The sequence below is a fragment of the Strix uralensis genome, chromosome 14 (assembly GCF_047716275.1).
Source record: "Strix uralensis isolate ZFMK-TIS-50842 chromosome 14, bStrUra1, whole genome shotgun sequence".
Lineage (NCBI taxonomy): Eukaryota > Metazoa > Chordata > Aves > Strigiformes > Strigidae > Strix > Strix uralensis.
In genome coordinates, this window is record NC_133985.1 from 20160348 (window position 1) to 20186617 (window position 26270).

The following is a 26270-nucleotide window of genomic DNA, read 5'->3' on the forward strand; positions in this document are numbered from 1 at the left end:
CACAGACTGGTTTCACAAACCTTTTCAGGCAGCTATTATTCAATCTGAATTTTTCCAGCAGCACAGGGAAGGGCAGTGCTTTGGTGCAGGGACGCAGGATGCTCCTGCAGCTGCCTGACAAAGGTACAGGGCAAATGCTAAAACTTCCAGTTTTAGCTGAGGCTGTCATCCAGCAGCAGAGAAGAAACAGTAAATAGCACTTTCTATTTTAGGTTACAGAGCAGTTGGGGTAAACAGTGTAAGTAAATCCAGCTTTATCTTTTCAGTCTAGTAAAAGAAAATAACAGGCAGTAAAGGGAAAGTACAATTTGTAGCTGACTGTGAAGCAAATAAAGGGCTGGCAAAATACACGGTTCTAAAAATATTCCAGGTGAGGGGAAAGGGTGCTGAGGGAAGTAACAGGGGCAACTAGGCTTCTCAGGAAAGAGCAAACTCAGGCCATGCAGAATTGCTTTGTTTCTGCACCAGTTCTGCAGGGATCCTCTTCCTCGCTATCCCTCTTATTTCATAAGTTTGTACCACAAGGTCTCAAACGAACTGCCTAAGGCTGCAACCCAAAACTGTGCTATACCCTTCTATTTCCCTGAGCATTAACAGACTTTTGGGGGATTCAGCCAGAGGTTTGTTCTCCTCGTGAGATAGGTCATAGGTAGCAAAAAGATTCTGTGTTCCTCATTCGTCCTCATTAAAACCTGCCTAACTCAGGCTTAGCAAGTATGTTAATAAAGGCACAATAAATTCGAGATGGAGTCTTCAATCAGAATTGTGCACCAGCACAACTTCAGCTTCAGCTCATACTCAGCAAAGAAGAAAGGCAGCAGACTCAGATCTCCTACAGCCTGCTAGCTGCTTAAAACATGACGTGCCCACCCATACCTTTTGGCTGATCAGCTAGCGCAACCTGCTGATTTTCCAGCGATACTACAGTATAAGCAGTGTACGTAAATCTTAATTAATCGTTGTGGCAAAATTCCTCTTATCTCAGCATCATCAAGTGATCAGAAGCCTGAATAAATAGCAATGTGCAATTTGTTTTACGCTGTGCCAGCTTGATTTTCATCATGAAAGCCTGTGCTGCTAATTGCACAAGTAAATCCTTCTACAGTTAATTTTTAACACATATTTTGTTTTATAATGATTAGTGCAAAGAATAGTATTCAATTTTCAGAGAAATTCTTTAATAAGATATTGTACACAGATCAGCTGGGAGATGAATGCTCGGCCTTGACTTGTTCCCACACTGAACATGCCAGGCTAGCCAAGGACAAAGCCAGTTGTTCGGTAAGATATAGCTAGGAAGAGGATTTATCTTTTCAATTGCCTTCTCACAAGCCTGGCAAACCTACAGTTATGATACTGTAACATTACCAAGAAATAAGATGTGCAGCTCTCATTTATCCAATTCACTGGGGCTGCAGCCCCACAGAGGTTGCGAAGAGGAAGGGCTTTATGGACCAATTCATCAGGCTTTGGACGCTGGTTGAACCCTACTGAGCTGAAACATGTGTAAAGGAAATGATGGAGAAACCAGCCCTCGCTGGTGGGCAACCAAAGGAGGATGGCAGCACAGCCGGAAGGGAACCGCAGGCCTTGCCTGGGCGGTTGGATTTGCTCTGGCTCAGGGTTTGGCCCTGGCTTTTGCTGATGTTTCTGTTCAAAGGTTCTACTACCATTGCCCAGGTGTCTCTCTCAGTTTTCTGGCATTTTCTTCCAAAAGCCTTATTCCATCATTTCACCATCTGACTTTTCTCATTAAGAGATAATGTTAAGATAATTAATATGTTAAGAGGGCCTAGTCTAACATTTTCAAGGTTTATAGACACATACGTGGCAGGTACCATCTATCCAAAGCCCTGGTAAGTGGCAGTGGGCCCTCCTGAAACACTACATAATTTACACAGCAGAGCTGCAGTATCTTTGGAAAGGCTGAACAGCAAAGTAGGGGTTTCTCCTGGGCAGCACCAGGCTTAACTCATTCCCTGCCTGTCGATACCAGCCCAAACACTCACATATGCCCAATGCACTCTTATTCAGTCCATAAGTCCACCTTGAAGGGACTTACACAGCCAGAGAAGTTACTTCTGATGTAAAAGGAGCGAAATGGGGAACTCGCACCGTTCATGCAAGAGAAAGAAGTCAGCATTTCCCAAGCCAGCCCACCTGCTCTCGGCGTGCCACACGCTGGCTCCTCTCCATCCCCTTGCCCGCTCCCCACCGCAGGGAAGGAAATGCTGCAACTGCAGCTCCTGGGGGCTGTGCAACGCCGGCCCGTTGTTCCATATCCTCCTGTTCGTGTGTGCTAAGCGGCCAATTCGTGCCTTTCACAACTGCATCTACCAACTGTTCTATTAACATCTCCGTTGCCCAACACAGGAATCCCACCAACTTTGGTTCAGAGCTTCCTCATGCCCAAGGGGAGAGATCTGCACCCTCCAGCTCACCCAGGACAGATGGGGAACGCACTGAGAAATCTCAACTGCAATATCATACACTTGAAAACTGTTTTATTAAGAATATTTTACCAGAAGTGCATTAGATATATTATTGTAGCAAATGACATTTTGACATGCTTTAGAAAGAACAGAGCAAGATACAATGCTGTTAAAATCTCTTACAGAGAAAATATAAAAATTGTACACAGCTACGAGCAATTTGGAGTCAGCTCTGTAACACAAATGAGATGGAAAAAGTTGTAAAGAGCAGGTAGCTTAGAGCCATTTTACAAAGTACCAGACTGCAAAACAGGACTCAGAGGAAAGCTTCTACAGTGCACCTATAACACAGTTGTACTTCTCTCCTCGTGCCTACCGGCTTGGCTGGCTTTACACCCAGCCTTTCCTTCACAAGACTTTGTAAAGTAGATCGAGGCGCTGCAATTACTTCCTTGTTAAAATTAGGAGCATATGAGTTCACAAAAGTCTATAAAAATCATTAGTTTTTCAAGGCAGGTCTGCCCCAGGTAAAATTTATATAATGAGATCTTTAAAACTCTACTAGTGCGAACTAGCAGTCAGAAATAAATCAGAAATAAAATCTAGTTGAGAGAGACCATTATTGCAGAAACCCCTCTGGAGACCCCTTGACTGGGAATGGTCAGGCACCACCCAAATAAAGTCTTTATTTTTAAATGGCTTTGTTTCCAGCAGGGGAAAAAAGCTTACAGCAGCTAGTACCAAGCTAGCCAAGCTCAGAAATACTTTAGTACCTCTATGCAATGAAATCTTCACTGAAAGATGCCACCCATACCACCTCCCTTGCTGATTCTCTCTGCTACAGAGAGCTGAGGGGGTTTGCAGAGATCTTGTGCCAAATGAAGGTGAACAAGCCTGCAAAGCTGGAAGGAACATTACACGAGCTCTCCCAGCTCGTAGCAACAAAGGCTGCTTTTGGCAAGGGTCCCACAAACCCACACACCCCATCTTTCACTTCAGGGGTAAGCAGCATCCCCAAATCCTGAACACCCACCGAGGAGCTCTTACCAGCACCTTGTGTCATTTGTAAGCCTAAACTCCATTATATTGAGCAAATTACAACAAGAAGTCCCATAAAAACTAGACTTGAGGGGACATAATGTTTATATAAATATTTGTTTGGTGGCTACAAGTGTGAAAACCAGCAGTTCTTTCTGGCAGTATGGGGGGAAGAAGCAGCAAGGGTAAAATCAGCAAAGCTACTTATAATAACCCCAGGGAGGCCTAAAAGATTGTTTGGGGGTTAAGTAGTGGCTGTAAAAAAAGCTTGGAACCACAAGCAAAAAATTTGTCTCCAGCTGCTTGTTCCATGGAGATTTTCAGAAAACACAATGTACAGATGCTCTTTTAAACTAGAAATGAGGCAGACACATCTGCTTCTCCTCTGAATAAAACCTGCAGGACTTCCAGAGGTTTCTGTAACTTGGAATATCAGATAGTTTATGGGAAAGCACCATGACTCATTTTAATTTCCTATTAACTAAGACAGGTCCGTAAAGAAAATCTAATGCTTTTCTGTAAGTAGTGCAGAAAAATCACACTGAAGGATTAAACAGACACTAAGGACCCTGCTTAGTAGTACAATAGCTGAAATCAAGCAGATACTAAATGAATCATTTTAAAACCTAGAATGTTTTAACTCCATGTCGGTTATGTCATGCAACTTGGGTTTCCAGCTGTTTGTTTCAGAACTTGAAGATGTTTTAGTAAGAATTTAGTTGTTAAAACCTAGGGTTTCAGTGAAAAGACTTCATGGATTTAAGTCCAGCCTAGGTGATAATTTTAGCTGAACAGGAAAAAAGACGTTTCCATGCAAAGGCATCTGTATTTCTTCGCTTAAGTGTATACTCATGGTACACCAAGCATTACACTTCATGTGTTCTCTGTCACTCTGTTAGAAAGCACTGATGGGCACATACACCTGGGGAGGAGGCACTGGAACGAGCAGTAAAGGACAAACTGGTTACATCCACAGTGGAGTTTTGCCCATCTTTTCCCTTCAACTCAACCCTCTGGGCCATGTTCTTGGTTCCTACCATTTTTGGCCTAAGGGTGCTCTTGCTTCAGAAGGGGTAAGAAAAGGTATTAAGAAACAGTTCAACCAGAGCTTCCTGAAATGTGGGATTATTCGTTTCCATCTGTTACTGTGTGCTAAGAGACCAATTATTCTATCCCTCTTTCCCAACCAGCTCTAACAACTGTTAGAGTTTCTAGACATCTTCAGTGCCTAATATGGCAACACCATCTGCCCGGAGCTGTAATACTTTGCTCAAGACTGATTGGCCAAGACTTGGGCTTTCAAAAACACATAAATACCCCAGGCAGCTACTGCTCAACGTCTTTGATTCGATCAAAGAACACCAGTGAAACTGCCACAAAATGACAGCTCTCACGCTGATCGCCCTGGTCAGCTTGGCGTCCACTGGTGAGTTGAGATTGCTATATTGCAGTTGGTCTTGATGGGTTTTAGGCAGAGACTAAGGAATTATTGAAATTTGCTCAAACATAAATAATGCTAAGTTTTTTCAATCTAGTTTTATGAGGAATTATGGTAACGTGCACAGTTATGACTTATAAAATAGGCAATTAGGTGTGTATAGTCTTATATTGAAGTGTTTAGAGGTTTCATAAAGTGAAAGTAGTTTGACTTGTTTCACAAACTAATATTATCTACAGCTTTGCTTCTAGTGTGTGTACCTTAAAATAAGACCTCAAGAAAAAGGAATCAAATTATATAGCAGGTTGTCCAATGTTCTTCTACCTACAGTTTCTGAAATTAACTCCCATGAGCTCACGTCTTCCACTTTAAACAGCCTATTTTGCACCTTAACACTTTCTGTTGTACCGCACTAAGAACATGGTTGAATTTTCCCTGTTTTCCCCTTTTGCATGCAAAGTTTTTGCCAATCAGTTGGACGCACACCCGCCCCAACACCAACACAGACACTGGGCACCGATCTGCGCGGGAAATCCCACCAACAAAATCCGGGGCTGCGATAAATACGGCTGTGGCCAATACGGCGCCGACAGGTAACGCAGTGGGGTTTGCTGTTGCTTTTCTAAATGAGATGTTCACACAGGAGAAAGAGTAGAGTTTAACCAGAGTTGAGACTTAGAATGAGAAAAGATGGTTGTCTGTGGGAAACTCTTACCCATTTTTGGGATGTTACTTGGCAACCTCGCAAAAGTGCAGTAATACCACTGCTACTAACTGATGCATGGGGGAAGAAGTGAGACCATTACATGAATTAGCAGCCAGAGGAAAGGAAATGGAAAGTATTTCAAGGATTTGTCATTTATTCCTGTTGCTTATAGACAAGATATTTAGCTAAGATTCAGCAACAGCTTACAGGAAGCTAAGCAGATCGATTTACATGAGCTAAAGGTCTGCCAGCATCGTTGTCTTTAAGTAGGCACCTCATAACAGAGCAGGTTTTATTTCCCCCAAAAATGCTTGTACTCCTGCCCTCCCTGCATTTTCCTGTCGTCTCTCGCCAGGAGCTATAAGAAGTGTCCATCCTTATCATGCAACTTCTGAATTTCTAAATTAAAAAGTGCCAAATATAAGATTCTATTTTACACCAGCACAGAGGTATTTTGGGTTAAACAGGGGTACTTTTCTATAACACCTTGAAATATGCCATGAACTTAGGAAAATTAAAGATACACTTAAAATTGGAAATCTCATCCTCCTTTAAAGAAGGTTAGAGTAATATGAACATTTTGCAATTAAAAAAAAGATGGATCAAAGCCACTATTTCTGTCCAATTTCATTGCAGATGCAAAAACGTTGTTAGACAAGCTGCAGGTATCATACTGTGTTAACTGATCTATCTACACATAATGTTAAGCCTGACAGAGTTCTCCAATTACATATTTATGTTTTCAGGCACAGTGGTAAGGGAAAGCATGTGGGTGTGGATGTCATCTGCGCGGACGGAGCGACAGTGTACGCTCCTTTCAGTGGCCAGCTCTCTGGACCCATTCGATTCTTTCATAACGGGAACGCCATCGATGATGGAGTCCAAATCAAAGGACCAGGCAAGTAGTAACAGCAGAAATGTGTGAGGCCTGCACAGGCAATCACTCTACTTGAGTAGAGTTTCTGTGGCTCTTCAATTCAAGCGGTGTTGATTACACCCTGTCTCGTTCCTACACTGAAGCACAACTAGACTGCTGCACCAGCAGGATGCAGTCTTTTCCCTATGCTTTTCTTGGAGAGGAGGGAAGAAGGGATTTGAAAAACAGGTAGTAGAAAAATAACCACCCCAAATGAAAGAAAAAACAAACCCAAACAGTAAAAATAAGGTGTGAGAAATATGCCCTCAATTTTGTTAAGAGGATATTTTCCTTTCCCTATTTTTCAATTCCCTCTTTTCCTGTTTTCCATAACAATCCAGGTAATTTTGATTTCAGGATCGTTGGTACCTTGACTACATTTTTGCTTCATCATTAGAGTCTCCAGTAAGAGGCTAGCACAGACTGGTTTTTGCTCACCCAAGACCAGAGGCAGCTGATGTTTCCTGACCTCGCTTCCTCTCCCATCTCTTCCAGATTACTGTGTAAAGCTCGTCTGTATTCACCCCATCCGGTACCACGGCCAAATCCAGAGAGGGCAACTCCTCGGGAAAATGCTGCCAATGCAAAGAGTATTTCCTGGCATTGTCTCTCACATTCACGTGGAGAACTGCGACCGCTCTGATCCCACTCATCTGCTTAAACCTGGTAAAACACACACACACATCCCCCAAGTAGTATAATGAATGAAAATTAAGTTATTAATTAATTTCAAATAAGGACAACAATATCGAATAGCAATAGTCCGTAGGTTCTCCCTGACAGCAACAGCTGGAAGGAAGAAAACACACGTTATAAACACAGCGTAACAGGACTGCAGACAGTGTTACAGGAAGGACAATATATCAGCTTATCAAGTTGTGTTTCTCACCCCTCCAAGACACAGCAGCACCAAGTCTCAGCAGTAGAATGAGTCAGGCATCTCTTCTGTTTGTACCCTGTCAATTATTAGCAATGTTTTCAGTAACGCATCTTAGCGGACTTTGGGATGATTCTTTGCAAATACAAATATTACACTGGTAGTAACGGAGAAGAGGACTTGAGGAGTCCAGTCCCATCAGCCTGGGCATGGAATAAGAAACTACATTGAGTCTTTTCCTATCCCTCAGTACACTCTAGAAACCATGACACTCTTTGAATTTTTGTCTTTACAGCATATTTCTTATATGAAATAATCCTAATCTAGAAACATCACAATCCAGTCTTAAGTGTACATTCTATTTACATTCATTTTATTTCCTAAAGGATGACAAATTTTGTGGAGGAGACATCCAACTACATGCGTTGGGTGTAATTCCAGTATGTTCCTACCTAACTAAAATTAAAACACAGTAGTTACAAACATGCAACACTTAAAACAGAACCTAAGGTTAACTTTGATGTGCTGTGTTTCTGTATTTCCAAGTTGTTCCACCATTCCCACAACAAGACAGACGCTGGGCAACAGTGTGCTCCGGGAATCCTACAAACGAGATAAGAGGCTGTGATAAATATGGCTGCGGATACTACGGAGCTCCAAGGTAGCGTAAGTGGAATACGTGGCGATTTGTTGCTGCTCCACTGAAATAGAGTTGAACTCTGTTTAAGCCATTTCAGAATTACAGCTTAGAAGGTTTAGGCTGGACATGAGGCAACACTTTCACTACAAGGGGTAATGCAGCACCAGGCTGCCCACATTGTTCAATAAAACCTTCGTGCTTGGAGGTTTTTACGACTCAGACTAAGCTGTGCCAGACCTGACCTGGTGTTGGGAAGAGTCTTGACTCAAGTGGAAGGTTAGACTTGATGTCTTCCACAGGTACCTGCCAACCAACATTTCTGTGACTCTAGAGATTTATTTAAAGGCTTGGAAGAAAGGCTTTTTTTTTTTTTTCTCCAATTCACAAAACCCCAACCCTAACTGTACATGGCATTACATCTGCACCAAAAAGCTTTTATAGACTCTTCAGCCAGTCAACTATGTCAACACTGTCCCAACACAAACCACCCATTCCCAGACCTTGAAGCATGCTAACTCATCTATCTCTGTACGTTAGGCCTGACAAGAGACTTCTCTAATTACACGTTTGTTTTCAGACGCAACGGTAAAGGAAAGCACACAGGTGTGGATGTCATCTGTGCTGATGGAGCAACCGTTTATGCTCCCTTTTCTGGCACACTCTCTGGACCCATTAAATTCTTCCACAACGGAAACGCCATTGATGATGGAGTTCAAATCCGTGGAGCAGGTAAATAGCTATTTTTCATTTGTCTTGAGGTCATATAAGATGTACCTTGCCGCTAGCCAAGTAGTTAAGCAAGGTACATGTTTTGAAATGCTGCATCTTCTATCCACTTACATGCAGAAATTTTTGCTCCTATGTTAAAATGCAAATAACTGAGTTCTGTAGGATGCCTTATCTTTACCACAGCAGGAATTCCTACCTTCTCCCTGTCTCCCATCTTCCCTCCTCCACCAAGCCAACTCCAACCACTGTCTCTATTTTTTATGACCACAGTGTTATTGCTTATTTAATATTTCCACTATTGCTATCTCAGTGGAAAAGACAAGACAGAAAATGTATTTCTGAAATAGAATTAGTACATGTTTTCCCTCCTCTTGTTTTCACCAGAATTCTGCGTAAAACTGGTCTGCATCCATCCGATCAGATACAGCGGTACAATTTCTAAGGGACAAGTCCTTGGGAGAATGTTGCCAATGCAAAGAGTATTTCCTGGGATCACATCTCATATTCACGTTGAGAACTGCGATCGCTCAGATCCTACCGGCAATCTCGAAAGGGGGAAAGGGCAAAGAGTGTGAAATGGGAATGTGGTAAATTCCAAATAAATTCATCTCAGCATCCAAAAGTTGTTTTTTCTTCTCATGAACAATAACAATTTATATTACTACTGATTCAATACTTTGAGCCTTAATAATATTGCAAGGTGCTAACATTAATATACGTTCCAGATACAGATTAGGGACTGGTTTTTAAGTACCTGTAGTTGTTGTCAACATTGTATCTTAGCCTAATTGAAGAACTTTACACGGCAAACAAGATTACTTTAGATTTTGAAGGCACCTGAACTGAGGAAAACTAGAGGGAAATTTATTGAAACACTCCCCAAGGCATAAAAGATGCTGTTTGGAGTTGTCATACCAGAACAACCAGTGTCTCCCTTGCATGGCAAAAGGGACTCCAGACAAGGAAAAGAGATTCAAGTTTTTGTTGGAATTTGCATATACAAGAGAACTGGGAAATTAGCAACAGCTAATTACAAGCTTTCTCAAAGAGTCTGAAAAATCAGTGAGCATGAACACTAGCTCACCCCCTCACACGGCAGAAAGGGTGCATTACTGTTAGCTTCTCACTGTAATGTGGACTTTTTAGTGACCCTACAAACCTCCTTAGTGTATCCAGTCTAAATTCTGTACTTCATTTTGAGGGTTTCAGTTACTCTAACAAACTGTGTTATTGCCTTATACACTTTAGAGATGGGGTTTTAGAGCACCTTTGCAGGGCAGCAAAACTAGGAAAAAACAGTAAAATAGACAAGAGTTGCCTTAGCTAGGACAGGGCAGAGCTCTGAAGCAGAGGCTACTCAAGGGATAGGAGGAAGTATAGGCAGCAGGCAGCTGCCTACAGGTTCTTGCCAAGTGCAATACCTCCACTGCAGTGATTCAGGAAAACCAACTTAAGAAGGAAAAGAACTGATGCTGCTTTACTCAGGGCAGTGTTTTGACACTCCTCCCCAAAGCACAATGTATCACAGCATCGACACATGACACTGAACAAATCTGACGCTAAAACTACAAAATTAACATTAACCTAATGTCAGAAGTTACGTTTCAATTAAAATGAGCTCCTCACAATACCAGTGAAGAATCAGTATTTCGCATTGAGACTGATGTATCAATTTTCTTGGCGTTTAGTTATAAACTCAAGTATCAATTGGTCCTACTTGTAAGATCAGTCAGCAGAACAAATGCACAAAAAAAATATCGCATCAGAAATCACAATATTAATAAACGCAGGCCCATTCTTCTAGAAGCTTAGAGCTGGAGCAAGCCAACACTCATGGCTTCATGGAAAAGCTGCTTTAGTAAGAGGGACAGAAAAAGGGACAATATTCAAAGCATTTTCAGAGTTTCCTCCTGAACTGTATTTCTGTACACATCCACCAGTGTCTGATACTTCATTAATGCTGCTTCGTCGGCCAGAGAGACAGCAAGGACTCCAGGACTTGCCAACCACCTATAAGATGTGTCCACTTGCCATTTTACAGTTTCAGCATGTCAAAAATCCTCAGGTTTGAGGCACAAACATAAAATGACAATGACTAATTTGCTGTAATCCAAGAGTTAAACATTCCCCCTGCCTCTCCCCAGGTTTGTCAAGGATATGGTTTCTAACAGGACAGACCTCTGCCTAACAGGATGTGGTGCAACAGATGGGTAAGAATCTAGTATCAGTGCACATATTAAATCACTTTATTACATTTAAAGCAAACCACACATCTTAAACCAAGTACTGTTTAGAAACATTACAGTCTTTTGTTGAAAAGACAATTATAATCCCCTTGATCACAGAAGCGAGCGCTTGGGTAAACGGTGCTAGTAACCAGTCAGATGCTCCTTAACTGTGCAAGAGGTAATAATTCATTACTGATTGAGACAGGCTTTATATGTTACCTTAAATCCTTCAGCTTGCAACTGGGAATAAGTCTGTCCAAGACAACAGTGGCTTAACCCCTTAGTTGTTATTTCTGCAGTAAAGAAGGAAGAAACTGACATTTTATCCAATGTGACAAATACCGCCAGCAAATCAAATGTAGACTCATTATAAATAGGAAGAGGGAACAACCACAGCATGAAAATAATTACAGCAAGATTTGTATACAATGCTTTTCAGTTTACAGTGTGCAAAATGTCAACGCAAAAATACATACTCTAATTCACATCAATCCACCATTCCTTTCCCCTTCAAAGAAAATAAATAAAATCAAATCTTCTTCCTCAAAACCCAATTAATAGCTACAAGTATTAAACAGGCCTGAATTAAAAATTTCAGGATCACCTCCAACAACCCTTACTCTAGAAATCAGGGCTTACAGCACAGCTCTGTAAGATACACGCAAGATTATTATGGCCCATTCTGGCCTCTAACAGCCAAATAATTTAAGTGCTCTAAATCCTTGATTATAGACAGAAAGTGATCAAAGACAACTACATTCCATTTTATGCTTCCTTCTCACTAACCACTGAGGAGATCCTTCTTATCTCTTAATAATAAAAGCATGGAACAGCATTCAGACATCAGGCTTTGTAATCAAAGACTTGAACTCTTCCAAATCCAGAAGCTATTCCTTCTAGCAATTTCCAAAGTGCTCTGTCATTCACCCAAGCAATCAATCTAGATACAAACCTTTAAATTAATTCATTTCAGTAGGGTCTCTTTCCCACCCACTTAACACATAAAACAGAAAAACAACATACTGTACAACGCAGTCTCTACAGTTTACCTAATGTGACAAAATTACTTAAAGTGCAAATTAAAACTGGAAAGTTTTTTTGTAAGCATAAGCTTATTTACCACAACATTTTAATATACTGGCATGAGTTTAAGACAGATTATATTTGAGTAACCTAGGCTAGTGCAAGTACTTTAATGTACAAGCTTTTACATTTACAACATGAATGTTTTGAAAAGTAGCTGTGTAAAACATCACGACAAATAATACTGAAATCCAAGTTGTATCCAACTTCCCACAGATTTGCTAAAGGAAAAAAAGTTTCTCTAGTCCTCTTCTGACTACATCGGAAAGACTAAACAAAGACATGAAAAAAACCCAAAAAACTTTGATGTGAATGAACATTTAAGCTGAAGCTCAGCGAAGCCCAAGTTCACTGAAGTTTGAAGCACCTGTAAGCCACAGACAGACTTTCGGAAGTGTTAAGTACACTTAATCTATTTTCTATTTCAATATACCACTGACATTCTAGAATGTTTTGCTGTTACACTACCAGAGGTTCTTAAGGTAGAAAAACTCAAATCTGGAAATAAGTTTTCACATTCCATTTTTAAATTCTTTATTTGCATAGAAAGCAATACCCTGATTCTACCATTTTATCCACAAACGTAGAGAATTTACCATGTTGGCATCATATCAGGAAACCACATTCTTCCAAGGTGTTTGGAGACTTCCAAAGGAAGTCGATCTAAGCTATAATCATTATCTGGAATCAGCACCTCCTCCATTATAGAAAGCTGGGTAAGCCTGCCCCCACACATCTTTACAAATTCGATAAAACCTCTGCAAGTTACTTCACATTCACCAAGTCCCATTGCTGTTAAGTTCTTACAGCGCTCAGCAATCCGAATCAGTTCATCGTCCAAAGGTTGAAGCCCATTAGCACACACAACCAACTCAATTAACCTTGGGCAATTCATGCCAATACGACCCAACATTGCTTTGCTTACTGCACGACCGAAGTAAAGGTGGGTAACAGGGGTTTCCTCTCTGAAGAAAGTATCAAATTCTTCTTCATATAAGAAGAAATACATCACAATGTTGACTTTGGGGGAGTGTTTAACAAGAGCATCCCAGCTTTGCTTTTTAATACTGTGAAATTCAACTTGTCCGGGATTTTCACTCACAACGTCTATGCGAAGGTGTTCAAGATCAACATGTTTTTCACTTGAAAGAGCCAGAAGCAGTTCATCACTTAATATGTAGTAGTTCAAAGCCAGCTCCTTAAGCCCATGACACTGGTCAGCAACACAAAGAATTCCTGAGGAACAACAAAAATTTGTAATTTCATGTAAAATGAAAAGTGAATATAAGCACGGTTGTTTGCTGTAAAGCTCAAGCAAGTACTAATTCTGTTGGCTTGAGTATTCATGTCTATATACAAAACCCATGAAATATCATGAAGTTCTAGATATTCACTTCCTTTTACAGGGCTTTGGCCATAAACACTTATCAGTAAAAGAAGCAAGTCTAACTAGTCACATTCATCTTGGATCTGTGTATCTTTCTTCCTCTTTGCCCTTCCCTGTGCAGAATTTCCTCATCTTGAGGAAGCAACTGAAATCATGCAACATTCAGGTGAAGTTCCCACTGTTCCCTTCCCTAATACTCCTTCCTTCATCATTCACCTAAGCATTCTGCTTAAATGACCACCAGCAACCTAGTTTAACAGCTATGTTAAAACAGACCCTTCCCTGAATTAAGACATAAACAGCATAACTGCTCTTAATCTGTTGGAATACAAAGTACACAGTTTCAATCACCTTTTGTGGACTCTGGAAAAGAAAATAGCCAAGAAACCAAACCAGGATTCCCCTTCCCTGTTACCAAGGTTTCACAAGAAAGGTAAGTAAGAAGGGACCCATAAGCCCTCTGAACTTTCCGGCAAGCCTTGTACTTTGAAGGGAGCGAGCCCTTCACCAACCAATGCTAAAATGAGCAAGTTCACACTACCAGATCCGGACACACGAGGGCACTACAGAAACTGAAAGACTCTCCGTCTTACACGCCTAGTTTCTGAAATTTGTACACACTCCACGGGTTTTGTTAATATAACTTTGAAGTGTTAACAATTTTGCTCAGTAAGTTAAACTCACAGCACCTTGTGAAACAGTTGTTGACAACTGCTTCATTTTCTTTAACCCACCAACCAGTAGCTGATTCACGGGTTGGGGATTTAGCATGTGTGTTCCCCCAGAACACCAGGTAGTTAAGTTTTACAAAGCTGCAGACATTAAGCAACACACGTTCAGTTACCCTCACACAGAACTAACAATGAACATCAAGTCCTTTGAACTAGTGTTAAAATCTTGCACTAATTTTGCACGCTTTTCCTCCTCAAGGCCTATTATCAGAGGTACTGAAGTAGCTGAGAAGGTAGAAAAAAAATCCCTGGGATTCCAGAAGATGCAGTCAGGCAAGGAGCACCTCCACCTTCACTAATCCAATCATTCAGTAACACAAAGACATTATTCTCCTTCCCCTTCCAACTGTCCAAAGCCAAGACTAGGTCAATAAAAGGCCTCTGGCTGAGACTCAGAAGAGCACTGGAAGTTTTATGAATAACTTGTTTCAAACTAAATCTTGACTACTGTTTTATGATAGTTTGCTGCTACATTTTTCATATATATTCACTACTCACCAGCAGGTGATACATGAGGACAGCTGCTCATTTTTAACAGCTTTAGAGTATCACTATTGTTAGCAACAAGAACCTTCAAGGAAGGATCATCAAGTGGTGTGTCATCTATCTTGATTGATGATAATGACTTGGAGTTCACAAAAACTACTGTCAGTGCTGAAGCAAAGTGAGCCTGTTTGGAGAAATTGAAGGAGGGGAAAAAGAAAAAATCTTATGAAGAGAGAGACAGAACTTCAGCATCTAAACCTCAGGTTTTACATGCACAGAAAGTATGAATGTAACTTCTTAGGCATCCCCTTTCTTGTGTAACAAAGAAAGGCTTATTTGAACATGAACATAGGTAATCTCCTTTGTTTAAAAATAAGCTGCTGCATGTGATAAAAATTAACTTTACACTCAGTAGTTAACTCATCCACTCCGATTTACCCTTTCACTGTAATAAAACAGGGGCAAGTGGACATAGAGATGAGCCCGAAGTATCTAGAATTTATCTGCAGAAAAAAGGAAGTGGCATTTGTTTTACTTTCCAGAAAGTAATTCCGTGACTTAGAGTCAAAGAAAAAAAATTCCCTAGATATTTTAACAATACATTGCATTGTATCTTTTACTCTAGAAATGAGGAAACTTGAGCCTTCTAAGTTATTCTCCACCTCTATGCCACGAAGTATGAACACTACTAAATTTAATAAATGGAGTCAATGTTTAACTATTTCTCTAATACTAATGGATGCCACAAATTAAGGAAGATATGCCAATAAATACAGATTGTTTCATAAAAATTACCATCAACTGAACAGCAGCACAGTAAGAAAGCTGAAGTGGTTTAAGAGTGAATTAAGTCACTCTAATTACAGTTTGTAGAACATTACCTTAGAGACGTTCATGAAGCTTGGTTTTGCAGTAGAAATCAAACCCAGTGTCTTGATAGAACAGTTCACCAACTGAGAAAGTATGTCACAGGCTGCTTCTGCTGACTCAGTGCTGCTATCAACCTATAAAAGCAATTTAAAAATAATGAAGTCATTCTTTATTACTATTAAGACAACAGCATCATGGAAACCCAAGACTGCAAGCTCCACACCCACTGAGTTGTACTGCACCAGACTGCATTTACCACAAGGACAAAGTGCAACATTGATTAGAAATTTCAAGACAAGAAAGAGTTCAGGAAAGTTACTATTAGAAAATTTTCCCAAGTATGACTGCTGGGTATTTCTAGTATGAACAGAGAGCTTAAATCTAAGCCTTCTCTTCAAATAACCTCATGTCTTCCCAAACAACTGTAATCAGTATTGGTGTTACGACAGACCAGATTGGTGTTAGGTATGACAGACTGGCATTATGCATACATCTTTTTTAAAATGCCAACTCTAGACTCTTAGAGCCAAAAAGACTTGACAAAGCCTAGATATACTCCAGCAAACTAATCCATTTACCTGCAGGGACAACACCATTGCATCTGGAATAATGAACTGATTCTCAATTCATCTATAAGCCTGATGACTAACTTTGGACAAATCACTATTTCATCTCACCTTCCTCCTCTGTAGTAGCTGAGATGATAAAAGAGTAGCTGAAAAAGCATAAAAGTTGCATTAAGACATTATAATGCCAATTCATTACAATCGGTTATAAGAAGTGCAGAAGTTACAGGTATTTAATAACTGATTATCCATGAACTGCTGTGCAAGCAAATCATAGTGTCTCCCAACATAAAACTGCTACCAGTGTCGAGAAAAAAAAGCTTCTGGTGTTCATCCTAGCTTTAATATCAATCCTTTTTTCTGCTTTTCCTTCACAACTTACAACTATGACATCTTCTGAGAAGTGACTGCAAAAAAGCGAACAAAGCACCTGTAACTCCAACTACAATCTTCTTGGATAAACAGAGTAAACTGTATCAAGTATTCAAGTGAAAGAAGGCCACATAATGCAATCCTGACTACAATCACAGCCTTTATTTAACTCAAGTTCACTGCTACTTAATTATGCCCTTATCTGTCAATCACCTGAATATACGGGCACAGCATCTTTCTCCCTTACTCATACTTTTTCAAAGCATGGTTCTAAAATTTCAAGGCATTCTTCACTGTACAGCCTTATTTTGTAAATAAATTACACACACAAATTTATTTCCTCAAATGCTTCCACATGTAAGAAATACTTATCTGCACAATAATCTGCTGAGTACTCAGATTGCCAGTGATTCACAGAAATTACATACTCTGTATATTCTGAAAACGTATCGTTCAATCTTCAGCACTGTATTGCATGACATTAGCACTTTCTTTACGTTGTAGAGATTAGAGTGTAGAAGATCGAAGGAAACCGTGTGCATGTGTGGAAATAAATTGTTGCAGTAGCTGCATTTTTAAACATAAGGCTTCCCAGGTACAACACTTGAGCCAAGTGACAGAGAAGCTGCAGACATTACGCACAGGAAGGCGACAGAACAAGGCTCCATTCATCCCAGACTTACCTTGAAGCTGACGTACTGCAGATGATCAGCATGCCTCTTGATAATCTGCTGAATGAGGTCAGGATGCGTAGACTTTAAGTAAGAAGTAGCTGGCTGGCTAAGTTCAAATTCAAATCTCCTCCAGAGATCTGGGATGTGAAAAACTTCATTCCACCTTCGACAAACAGAAGATGCCCTGGCTCGATCTACTAAAGATAGAAACTGAAAAATACGCAGAATAACATGGTGTGGAAGGCTTCCCCAGTCCATTGAGGCATGCAAGTCAGATTCACCAAACACTGAGCCATATAAACAAGTTTTCTGTTTTTTGCTTTTCTGTGATGTTCGAGGAGCTTCATTTTCAACCACAACTTTCTGCCTAGCTCTCTTCATCGTGGAAGTTTCAGGTACTGCAACGATCAGATGGATTCAGACTGCGCAGTTTCCTGAAAGGTCTCACATACAGTAGGTCTCTAGAAAAATACAGAGAATTGGGGTGGGGAGGGAGACAAGGCAGTGGAAACACAGTAAGAGATAACAAGTTAGTAAAATTTAAATACAGCACATTACTATGAAAAAAGGTATGTCCGTACGTCGATATCCAGTGCACAGACATTAGCAAGGACCTTCTTTCTTGATACTTCTATTTTGTACAACTTGAATCTGGAGAACTTGGGTTTGTTAATTTACCAAGTGTAGTTTCACGTGTTAATACTTCATCGTATATAAAGCACTTCGTAGAAAAAAAAAAAAGTATTTAACAGCAATTTAGTTCAGCAGTAACAAATTGTGTATGTTTAAATTTAAACTCAGCAAACTATGGAAACTACTCGTGATTTCTAGAAGAATTTTATCAACTACAGAACCCAATTCATAAACTCCCTTTTTAAACACTAATGAACTTGGAACAGAGTTGTTCAGATGAATCAGATTCTAAAGCTTTGCCTGCCTCCCCCACTGCTTTGCTTTGTTGGTTTTTTGTTTTCATTTGGTTTTTTAAATCATGCCAGGCAGAGGAAAAATGTTGGTACAACTAACAACAAAAAACTTCAGAGGCCACTTATCAAAACAGGGCAAAGTAAGGTTCACATGCTGTTTTTCAGCAGAAAAGGACAGTGACCCTGGAATACAGCAAACTGCATGAATCTACTTCACTGAGGAACATTTGCCACATGAGCCAGAGTTCAGAAAAGAGCAGCATAAGGAAAAGCTCTGCTTTCACATGCTGAAACAGTGCGGTCTACTGAAGTCCACTCTAGACTGAATTCTGTTATTCAGTCAATTCTCAACAACTGTCTTAACTGTTTCAAACGACACTTCATTTTACAGTGGGCTGAGGCCCCTTCTCAAATGTCCTACCCGTTAGATGTTCAGCCAAATCTTATCTCTTCCTAACCAGTCTGAAGCTACAATTTTCAAAGCAACCATGCATTCATTCTTCAAGAACAAACAGAACATGTTATCTGTTTTTACTGAACAATCTTCCGCAGCAGCCCCTAGAGCATGCTTTTTCTGGACTGAAAATTTTTCATAGTATCTTCACTGCAGCTCAGAAAGAGCTGCCAAAATTCAGACTATCCTATCAAAAACTTATGTGGCATTTTCCCCAACTTATAAAACCTGACCTGTATGGCTAATGAGGTGTCTGATACACAAGTGTAACTCCATTTTCATGAAAAGAAAGCATGTGGATTCTTTGAGAAGTGGGAAAGAACAACCTAGCCAATTAATCAGGAGCTGTTTGTATGACCAGCTTCACTACTGTTTGTCCTCCTGACAAATAGTCTCAACAACCAAGGAGTTTAGTCTAGTAGTCTTCAGAAATCTTCACTCAGTCTTTTTAAAGTTCCATTTATGATAGTGATAGGTGATATATGCAGGAGCATAAGCTAGTAACACTCTTTATATTTAATAACAGAAGATTTTCTTCCCTGAATAAACACGTGCCTTGAATTAACAAGCAAAGGCAGCAAGTCAAAGAGAATGAAGAACAATACGCTCCAAAACAAAGCAGTATTTCTAAACAACACATTAGTGTTACTAATGTAATGAAGATGCAAGCTCAGCATGAATAAGCATTTTGCTACTAGACCATTTTATCAAATTATCATCCACACAACCATGTTTTACGACTTCTGAGTGCTTTAAATCACACAATGAATGGGCATTCCAAAGGATTACGTGTGGATGTAGTAATTAACCATTACATAACTCTCTCTTCCATTTGCTCATGGCCTTGCTAAATTTAGCAAAGGCTAAATACCTTTTGAATCAAATGACTTCCCTCCTCGGGAAGAATTACAAATTTAGCTGTTTCCTAAAACTGAAATCCAGAACGAAAAACTATACTGAACAAATGCTGTTGTCCGAGAAGCTTCTCTATGCTTTTGCTATTCTCATGCAAATCTGCAACGTCTTGGTAAAATATAAGTTCTCTCATTAAAATTTTCACTTTCTTATTTGAAACTTATTTAAGCTTCATGGGTGCTGTCCTGGTTCCCACAAAGCTTTGGCATCTGAGAACTACTGAAAAGGGCATTCCCTTCAACAACAGGGCAGGCTGTAGACCAGACGCAGCGTATCCAATCCAGAGGCACGAAGAGATGGGACAGGGTATGCACAGTGTACACAGGATCAGCTCTCGCTGACGGAACATGGCAATAACTTGGTCTCGTTGCTACATCCCTGTAAAACTGATAACTCTAGAATTCCTATTTTTTGTATTCTACATTGCAGGACTTTAAATCTAGCAAAATTACATTAAATTACTCACTGTGGCATGCAAAGCCAGAAAAAGGTTCCATATCATCAAGTTTTTACCAAACATGAAGCCCTAATATTTACTGTGAAAATGTGAATACTTAAACTATGACCAGTATATATTTTAACACACAACTGAAGTTAACTAAATTATAGTTCTATGTGATATAATCCAGGTAGTATTCAATGACAGGTTTACATGCACACATACCTCCAAAGAATGTGGAAGGTCCTGTCAAGTTACCAGCATCTTTCTGGTATCTGAACATCCATTCCACTGTTGAGTCATCCTGTATGTGTGCATGGATTCCTTAACCAGAAGGCAGGGACGGGTTCCAGAAGATGAACTGACCTGTGAAGCCACCGACCAAATAAAAACTGTTCTGCAATGTCTGAGACCCCCACAGGAGGGACTAGACTCAGTTTTGGAACAAAGACTGCGATTCATAGTACATTCTGTGCTGCAAGTCACACGTGGAAGCAGAACAACGGAATGTGACAAGCAAATTAGTTTTACCAAATGTTATTATCTGAAAACTATAATTTAACTAATGGGACTGTGTAAGTGTTGGCACAAATCTAGTTTTTGCATCACCTACAATTTTAGTCACAACAGTGCTCTTATGCAACACAGATACACCTCTGGATTCCTGACTATTACTTAGAGAAATTAAGAACCTGGATAAGAAGCGTTAATTTTTTTTCAGTTCACGGTATACCAAAACCACATGAATCAAAGTAGTTATACTTAAGTATGACCTCTAATATTTTAAAATTTAAGGACTCTTGGGTTTAAACATTATTCACTTTTTCTCCAAAAGTATGCTTACTGCCTCATGATAATCTTGAGGGTAAACAAACTACTTTGGTTAATTAAACTCTATCTGGAAAAAAAAAAAGATAGCAATGATGTATGAATATGCTCCCATACACTAATACGAAAAAACTACCCTGTATCTTAGTAGGAAGGAGTATCTTGGTCTGCTATAAGAAAGCACACCCAAAACTTCCAAATTCAGTCACCGATTTTGCAGTATTTGAAGATGGTTTAATAAAAAGCTATGGGAACAGCAACACACATCTTACTAAATTATGACACTTTTGAAATGAAAAAGTAGTTTTTGAAACTGAACTACAACTTTAGGATGCTTACAAAGTATTGTATTCAACTAGTAATAACAACTTTAGAAACCTTGTAACGCTGAACATTTGTATTTTTATTTAAAAGATGGGAGACGTGAAGCTTTAGACTCTCCCAGATCATATCATCGTATTTTGAAAAACTACCCAGTTAAGATCAGCTCTACAGCTGTAAAGTTTAACACAGGTGTAGTACGTGTGTTTATTATGAATACAAGAGAAGCTGCCCCTATCTCCAAAGCAAAATCAAACTAGAGTACAGAAATCTGTGTGTGTAATGTTGCTGCTCAGCTCACACACCTGAAAATTTAAGAGCAGCACAGTCATGCTTGTCCATAATTAGAAAGTTGATATACATTAGTAACTCTGGTCGTAGATGGCATCTGAAGAAGTTTGGAATTTATGGAGGCCTTGGATTGCACACAGTCTACAAGTATTACGTGTTCTGTGAAGCGAGCACACTGTCCCTTTGCTAACTTTGCATGGCAACGTAAAATTCATTTGCAAAAGTTCTGGCAGTTTCTAACTCATAAAAGGTAGGTTTATATTGGCATGTGTAAATGGAACACATAAATAACATTTTAATTGAGAGAGCAAAACATGGAGATGCAATTTAAAGATTCAACATAGAAGTATATTAAGTTTATAAACCGCACAATTTAGGTTGAAGTGGCTTTCTTACCTAAAGAATACTTCCAAGTTACAATGGGCAATAAATGAATGAACTGAGGCAGCTGCAGCCATGGGGTGCTCACAAGCATCTGTCTGCTTTCCCCTCCTGTCCAGACAAAATGTCACAAAAACCTTTATTAGTTTTGAAAAAAATAACCTTGTATTACATCCCACACAAAAATGATCAGAAAATATGTTGACATCAATTTATACGTTTTCTTGCTGTAGTAAAGGAGCTTGAGGGCATCATTTTAACACAAGGTAGCTAATCCCACACTGCAAATACCGTGTCATTGATAGAAATGTGAGGTCAGATTAAGTGTAAAACTTGATGAGAAACAGGTGTTGCAACGGTGTTTACACTGTACTGGCCAACACCACAATGTAAACAGTAAATTATTCAATATTTGCATTATCATTAGTAGTAAAGTTTGGTAAACAACACTGTCTATAACTATTAACATAATCTAAGAGTCATGGAAAACATAGGGGGGAAAAAAACAACATTCTTTTTCCTGTCTCTTTCCCTGTCTAGCAGCTGTCTATTGGCCTAAGGAACTGCCTGATGGATAATCAGAACACAGAGGCCACATGGCACAGCTTCCTACCACCAAACCTGCAGCAGCCTTAAGTCACCAGCCCTGGACACTCCATCACACAGCCAGGAGCAGGACAGGAGCTGTGGCCCTTCAACAGCAAACACCCAGCCGGCAGCCTCCCCCCTGTCTGTGAGCTCCCAGGAACCAGTTGACAGTCTGTACAACCTGGAAGGTGTATCACAAGCTACCACATCAAGGGGCATTAGGTTAAAAATCCCCTACCTCCCTCCACGCTATTTTCTTTTAATATTACCTAAATAAGTTTGTGTTTCAGTGCCTTCCACCATAAGTAATCATTCAAAGCTTTACCCTCAAGAATATCAGTTTGCTTTTATAAAAAACACACCAAATAACCAAATTCTTCCTCATGATAAACTTTATACGCCTATCATGGGGTGGCAGGGGGAAAAAGCATACCCTTCCAACTGTTCTAAACTCAGGATTTCAGTATTCTTCCCAACACTTCTCAGTGTGGCTGCAAGCAAACTAACTGCTAATAGTAAAGTAACACCTGAAAATTAAGAAAAGGGCAGTAATATCCTTTTATAGTAAGAAATGTATCAAACATAGTTCTGTTAATTAACATAGTCGATAAAGACAAGCTACAACGTTCAGCAGGCTTCTGAATTTTACAAAGGTTTGGACCAGTTACCCGTAACAGCTCAGTACTCCCTCCTAACCACAGACCACCTCCTGATGAAATGAGCTTCTCTTTCACAGACCCACCCTAGAACCCCCCAGTGCTGAAGTTTGTACATTGCAGATAAAAGTAACAAAATTCTAGATACTACATTTAAAAAGTTACTGAAAGTTCTTAAAAAAAAAAATTTCAGGTGTACAACCTAATGATGCTTCCTTTAAGTGTCCAGTGCCACAAGAGCCATCCACAGCAGCTTAAATCACGTCAACTCATGTAAACAGAAATGTTTATAATAAAAATAATGTTATCAGAGATGCAATCAAATACAAGCTCGTTATGCAAATAACAGTGAATTGTTAGTCTAAGGTAGAGTTACCCAAATTATCAAAGGTAAACAGAAGCAACACAGTCGTTGAAATGAAACACTTTGATAACCGATGAGGTTTATCAAATCTATTCATATCCTCATTCATGTAAAGCAAAGTATCAAATATTGGCTCACTACCCTATACAGCTGTTTGCCTCTATACACCCTTTGACCTCAAAGTCCTGCGATCAAGTATTTTGCACAGCTGCATGTTATGCTACTCAAACTCAAACCCACAAAAAATAACAGCGATCCAGAAAAATTAAAGTTAAATAACCGTTTCTGCAGCTTATCCCAGTAACAGAACTGTAAACTTCCACTAAAATTAAGATGTTAAAATCTCTCCATGGGGGATTCTGAGAAGTGGTCAGTGGCTGCTCAGTTATGCCAGCAGCTGTTCACTACCTCCTGTGCAACGCCACTTGCAAAAAAGAGGTTTTAGTACCCAGCATATCACAGATTCAAGCCACAAAGTAAAAACTGCTTCTTCCGATTTGTAGATTCCCCTTTCAGTTCTCAACACCAGGACTCAGCAGAAATTATTAAAATTAAACACCATAAAATCAGGTTGGTAATAGAGACAGTGAAAAACCAAGCAAACGAAAACAAATCCAACAGAAATGAAGTTCCTGAGAAATAAAATACCTTTCAAATAACTAAGCTGGGAAACCCACTGGGATAAAGCTGGCATCACGATAATTTAACTTTCTAACACTTGGAAATGAATGTTTATGAATCTGCCTTTAACAGCTGAAATACATGTCACATTAATCACAGTGTCTTTAAGAAATCACAGTTCAGTGATAGTATCAAGGTCACCCACTCACGACGGGAAGGAATTCAGACTCCATCTGGGGAAGGAGAACAGCAGATGCTGCACATAAGAAAAGCAGCGCTGCAAAGCTGCTGCAACCCCTGATACAGCCTCAAATTCAATTGCTTAGTACGTTTCAAAACACCGATCAAAAAAGCATTTTAAGCTTAAGTCTCAGAACATCTAGTCCTCCAGTATGATGAGCTCCAAGATTAAGCTTTTTCTTCATTTAGGACACAGTGATCTTTTAACAGGTGGCATTTTTGCTTCTGAACAGGATTTTTTTTTTTTTTAATCCATCCTCACTTTTCTCAAAACTGAGCCTCTGAGCCTCTTAAGGGATTTATCACATTTTTAGTATGTTTATGACAAAACCTGAGAGACCTAAAAATAACAGCATTCAGCTGAACAGCTTAATGCTTGCATTAGTTTTAACTGAAGAAACACAAACGCACTGCCACTTTCAGTGTTACTTAGGCGACAAAATTCATGTTCTACTGACGCACTATTTTTAGGAGAGAGCTACCCCCACTTGAATGGCCTTTAGACTATGACCACCACCCAGGACTCCCCTCCTTTCACTAAATGACACATTTGAAGCTCCACAGCTTTTTTTTTTTTTTTTAAAGAGTTTTCTTGAGAGCTTACACAAACATTACACGACAGAAAAAGAAAAAACAAAACACATTCTTTCTACAGGGTTTCTAGAAACGTGCTGACCCGACTTTCAAGCCTTACATTAGAAAAAGCCCTTCTCTTCAAGCGGCGGCCCCGAGCATCCCCAGCCTCCGCTCGGTCGGACGCGCACCCCAGATCCCTCTCCAGTTATCCCGCCTGCGCGGGGACCGCCGGGGGACTTACGCGAGGGCACAAAGCGACAGCAAAACCCATCAAACCTTTCCTGCGCCGAGAGGTTTGAAGCTTCTTTCACCTGACGAACGCGCAGCACGAGGCGGCTGCGGGCGCGGGCATTACCTCTCCCGCGGGGGCTCTCCGCAGCCTGAGGCGAGGCAGCGCGGCCGGGGCGCTGACGGCAGCCCGGGGCTGTGACCCCCCCTCAGGCCGAGGGCGGGGGTTTACGAAAGCCCCACGTACGCGGGAGCCCTGCTGAGCTCGGACTACCTCACGGCTCAGGGAGAATTAAGGTCTCCAGGCGCGACGTGCGTCTCTGTCTGGCCCCACTGCGCCCTCCCGTCCCCTCCGGGGCCGCCACTCCGCACCTTCTCCCCGCCCGCCGCGCACGGGCTGATCCCCCCCACACCCCCCCGGCGCTCACCGCCGCCTGGGCGCGGCTCCCTCGCAGCGCTGCAGCAGGGGGGAGGCACCGCGCAGAGCCCCGAAGCCTCCCGGCTCGCCGAGCGCCCCGGCCGCCACCACACTGCCGCCGCCGCCCGCGGGGCGGGGGGAGGAACCGTCCCCGTCCCGCCGCCGCCGCCCCAGCGCGCAGGCGCTGTGCGAGGCCCCGGCCCCGCGCCTCGGGGAGGCGGCGGCATGTGGCGGCCGCCGCCATTTCGCGCCCAGGCCGGGCCTCGCCCCGCGGCTAAAATGGGGTGGGGGCAAGCGGGCGAGGCCGGCGGCTCCGGAGCCGGCTGTGTCCCACTGCCAGGCGGGGAGGGATCGCCCCGGGCCGCCTGCTCTCTCCTCTCCCTCCCCAGAGCAGCGGGGCGGTCGCTCGGCCTGCCCAGAGCTCCTCCGGCCCTTGCCGCAGGCTGTCTCCCACTCATTTCTGCCCCATCCATCCTGCATCTTTTGAAAGGGAATGAAAGGCTCAAACGAATGAATTTCTGACAATTACTAAGACTAAACTGTGATGTGATGTATGAAAGCTTTGCATGTGCTTTGCTTCACTTGTTTCTCAGTGACTCCTGACTCAACTGTTTCCTTGGGTCCCTTTGTCTGTTTAGGTACGATTGAAATGCTCGTTAAGCTCCAGACATAAATCACTGAGAGCAGACTCAAGGCCTTCAGTGGACACTTGGGCAACTGCTAGAATGGGAAAACTGAGATAAGGGGGAGCTGGAACAAAGAGACACAGAGACCCTGTTATAGGGAGGATGATTCTGCTGATTTAGGAAGGAGGCACCTGGGCTTTACTTCACAGCGCATGCTCTGGAAAG

General features: G+C 41.1%; 2 protein-coding genes across 5 annotated transcripts; one reads left to right on the forward strand and one right to left on the reverse strand.

The window, feature by feature from the left end:
* Window positions 1-4797: 4797 nt before the first annotated feature.
* Window positions 4798-9398, forward strand: LOC141949934 (myeloid protein 1-like). The gene is made up of 7 exons (XM_074884102.1): window positions 4798-4896; window positions 5369-5501; window positions 6361-6512; window positions 7026-7196; window positions 7954-8068; window positions 8625-8776; window positions 9161-9398. Exons 1-7 carry the CDS (start codon window positions 4851-4853, stop codon window positions 9349-9351), a joined length of 960 nt encoding a protein of 319 aa, XP_074740203.1. The 5' UTR covers window positions 4798-4850; the 3' UTR covers window positions 9352-9398.
* A 1602-nt stretch (window positions 9399-11000) lies between these two features.
* Window positions 11001-25563, reverse strand: LOC141949932 (F-box/LRR-repeat protein 21-like). Of its 4 annotated transcripts, XM_074884101.1 has the most exons (8): window positions 23175-25010; window positions 22342-22497; window positions 21744-21839; window positions 20133-20273; window positions 17183-17634; window positions 15573-15695; window positions 14704-14875; window positions 11001-13323 (listed from the first exon to the last, which is right to left on the reverse strand). In XM_074884101.1, exons 5-8 carry the CDS (start codon window positions 17552-17554, stop codon window positions 12680-12682), a joined length of 1311 nt encoding a protein of 436 aa, XP_074740202.1. In that variant the 5' UTR covers window positions 17555-17634; window positions 20133-20273; window positions 21744-21839; window positions 22342-22497; window positions 23175-25010; the 3' UTR covers window positions 11001-12679. The 4 variants fall into 4 exon arrangements, with proteins under 4 accessions (XP_074740202.1, XP_074740199.1, XP_074740200.1 ...); XM_074884098.1 differs by lacking the exons at window positions 22342-22497; window positions 23175-25010 and adding an exon at window positions 25430-25563; XM_074884099.1 differs by lacking the exons at window positions 22342-22497; window positions 23175-25010 and adding an exon at window positions 25050-25344.
* Between the last annotated feature and the right edge of the window lie 707 nt (window positions 25564-26270).

Bases quoted from the DNA above. Each gene is read 5' to 3' on its own strand.
- LOC141949934 (XM_074884102.1), top strand. From the start codon at position 4,851: ATGACAGCTCTCACGCTGATCGCCCTGGTCAGCTTGGCGTCCACTG. The intron at 6,513-7,025 runs GCAAGTAGTAAC...CATCTCTTCCAG, and splicing joins AGTCCAAATCAAAGGACCAG to ATTACTGTGTAAAGCTCGTC. The intron at 7,197-7,953 runs GTAAAACACACA...TGTATTTCCAAG, and splicing joins CACTCATCTGCTTAAACCTG to TTGTTCCACCATTCCCACAA.
- LOC141949932 (XM_074884098.1), bottom strand. From the start codon at position 17,554: ATGAAGAGAGCTAGGCAGAAAGTTGTGGTTGAAAATGAAGCTCCTCGA. The intron at 15,696-17,182 runs GTAAGTCTGGGA...TTGCTTTTATAG, and splicing joins TGCAGTACGTCAGCTTCAAG to GTTGATAGCAGCACTGAGTC. The intron at 14,876-15,572 runs GTAATGTTCTAC...TTCTCCAAACAG, and splicing joins GCTTCATGAACGTCTCTAAG to GCTCACTTTGCTTCAGCACT.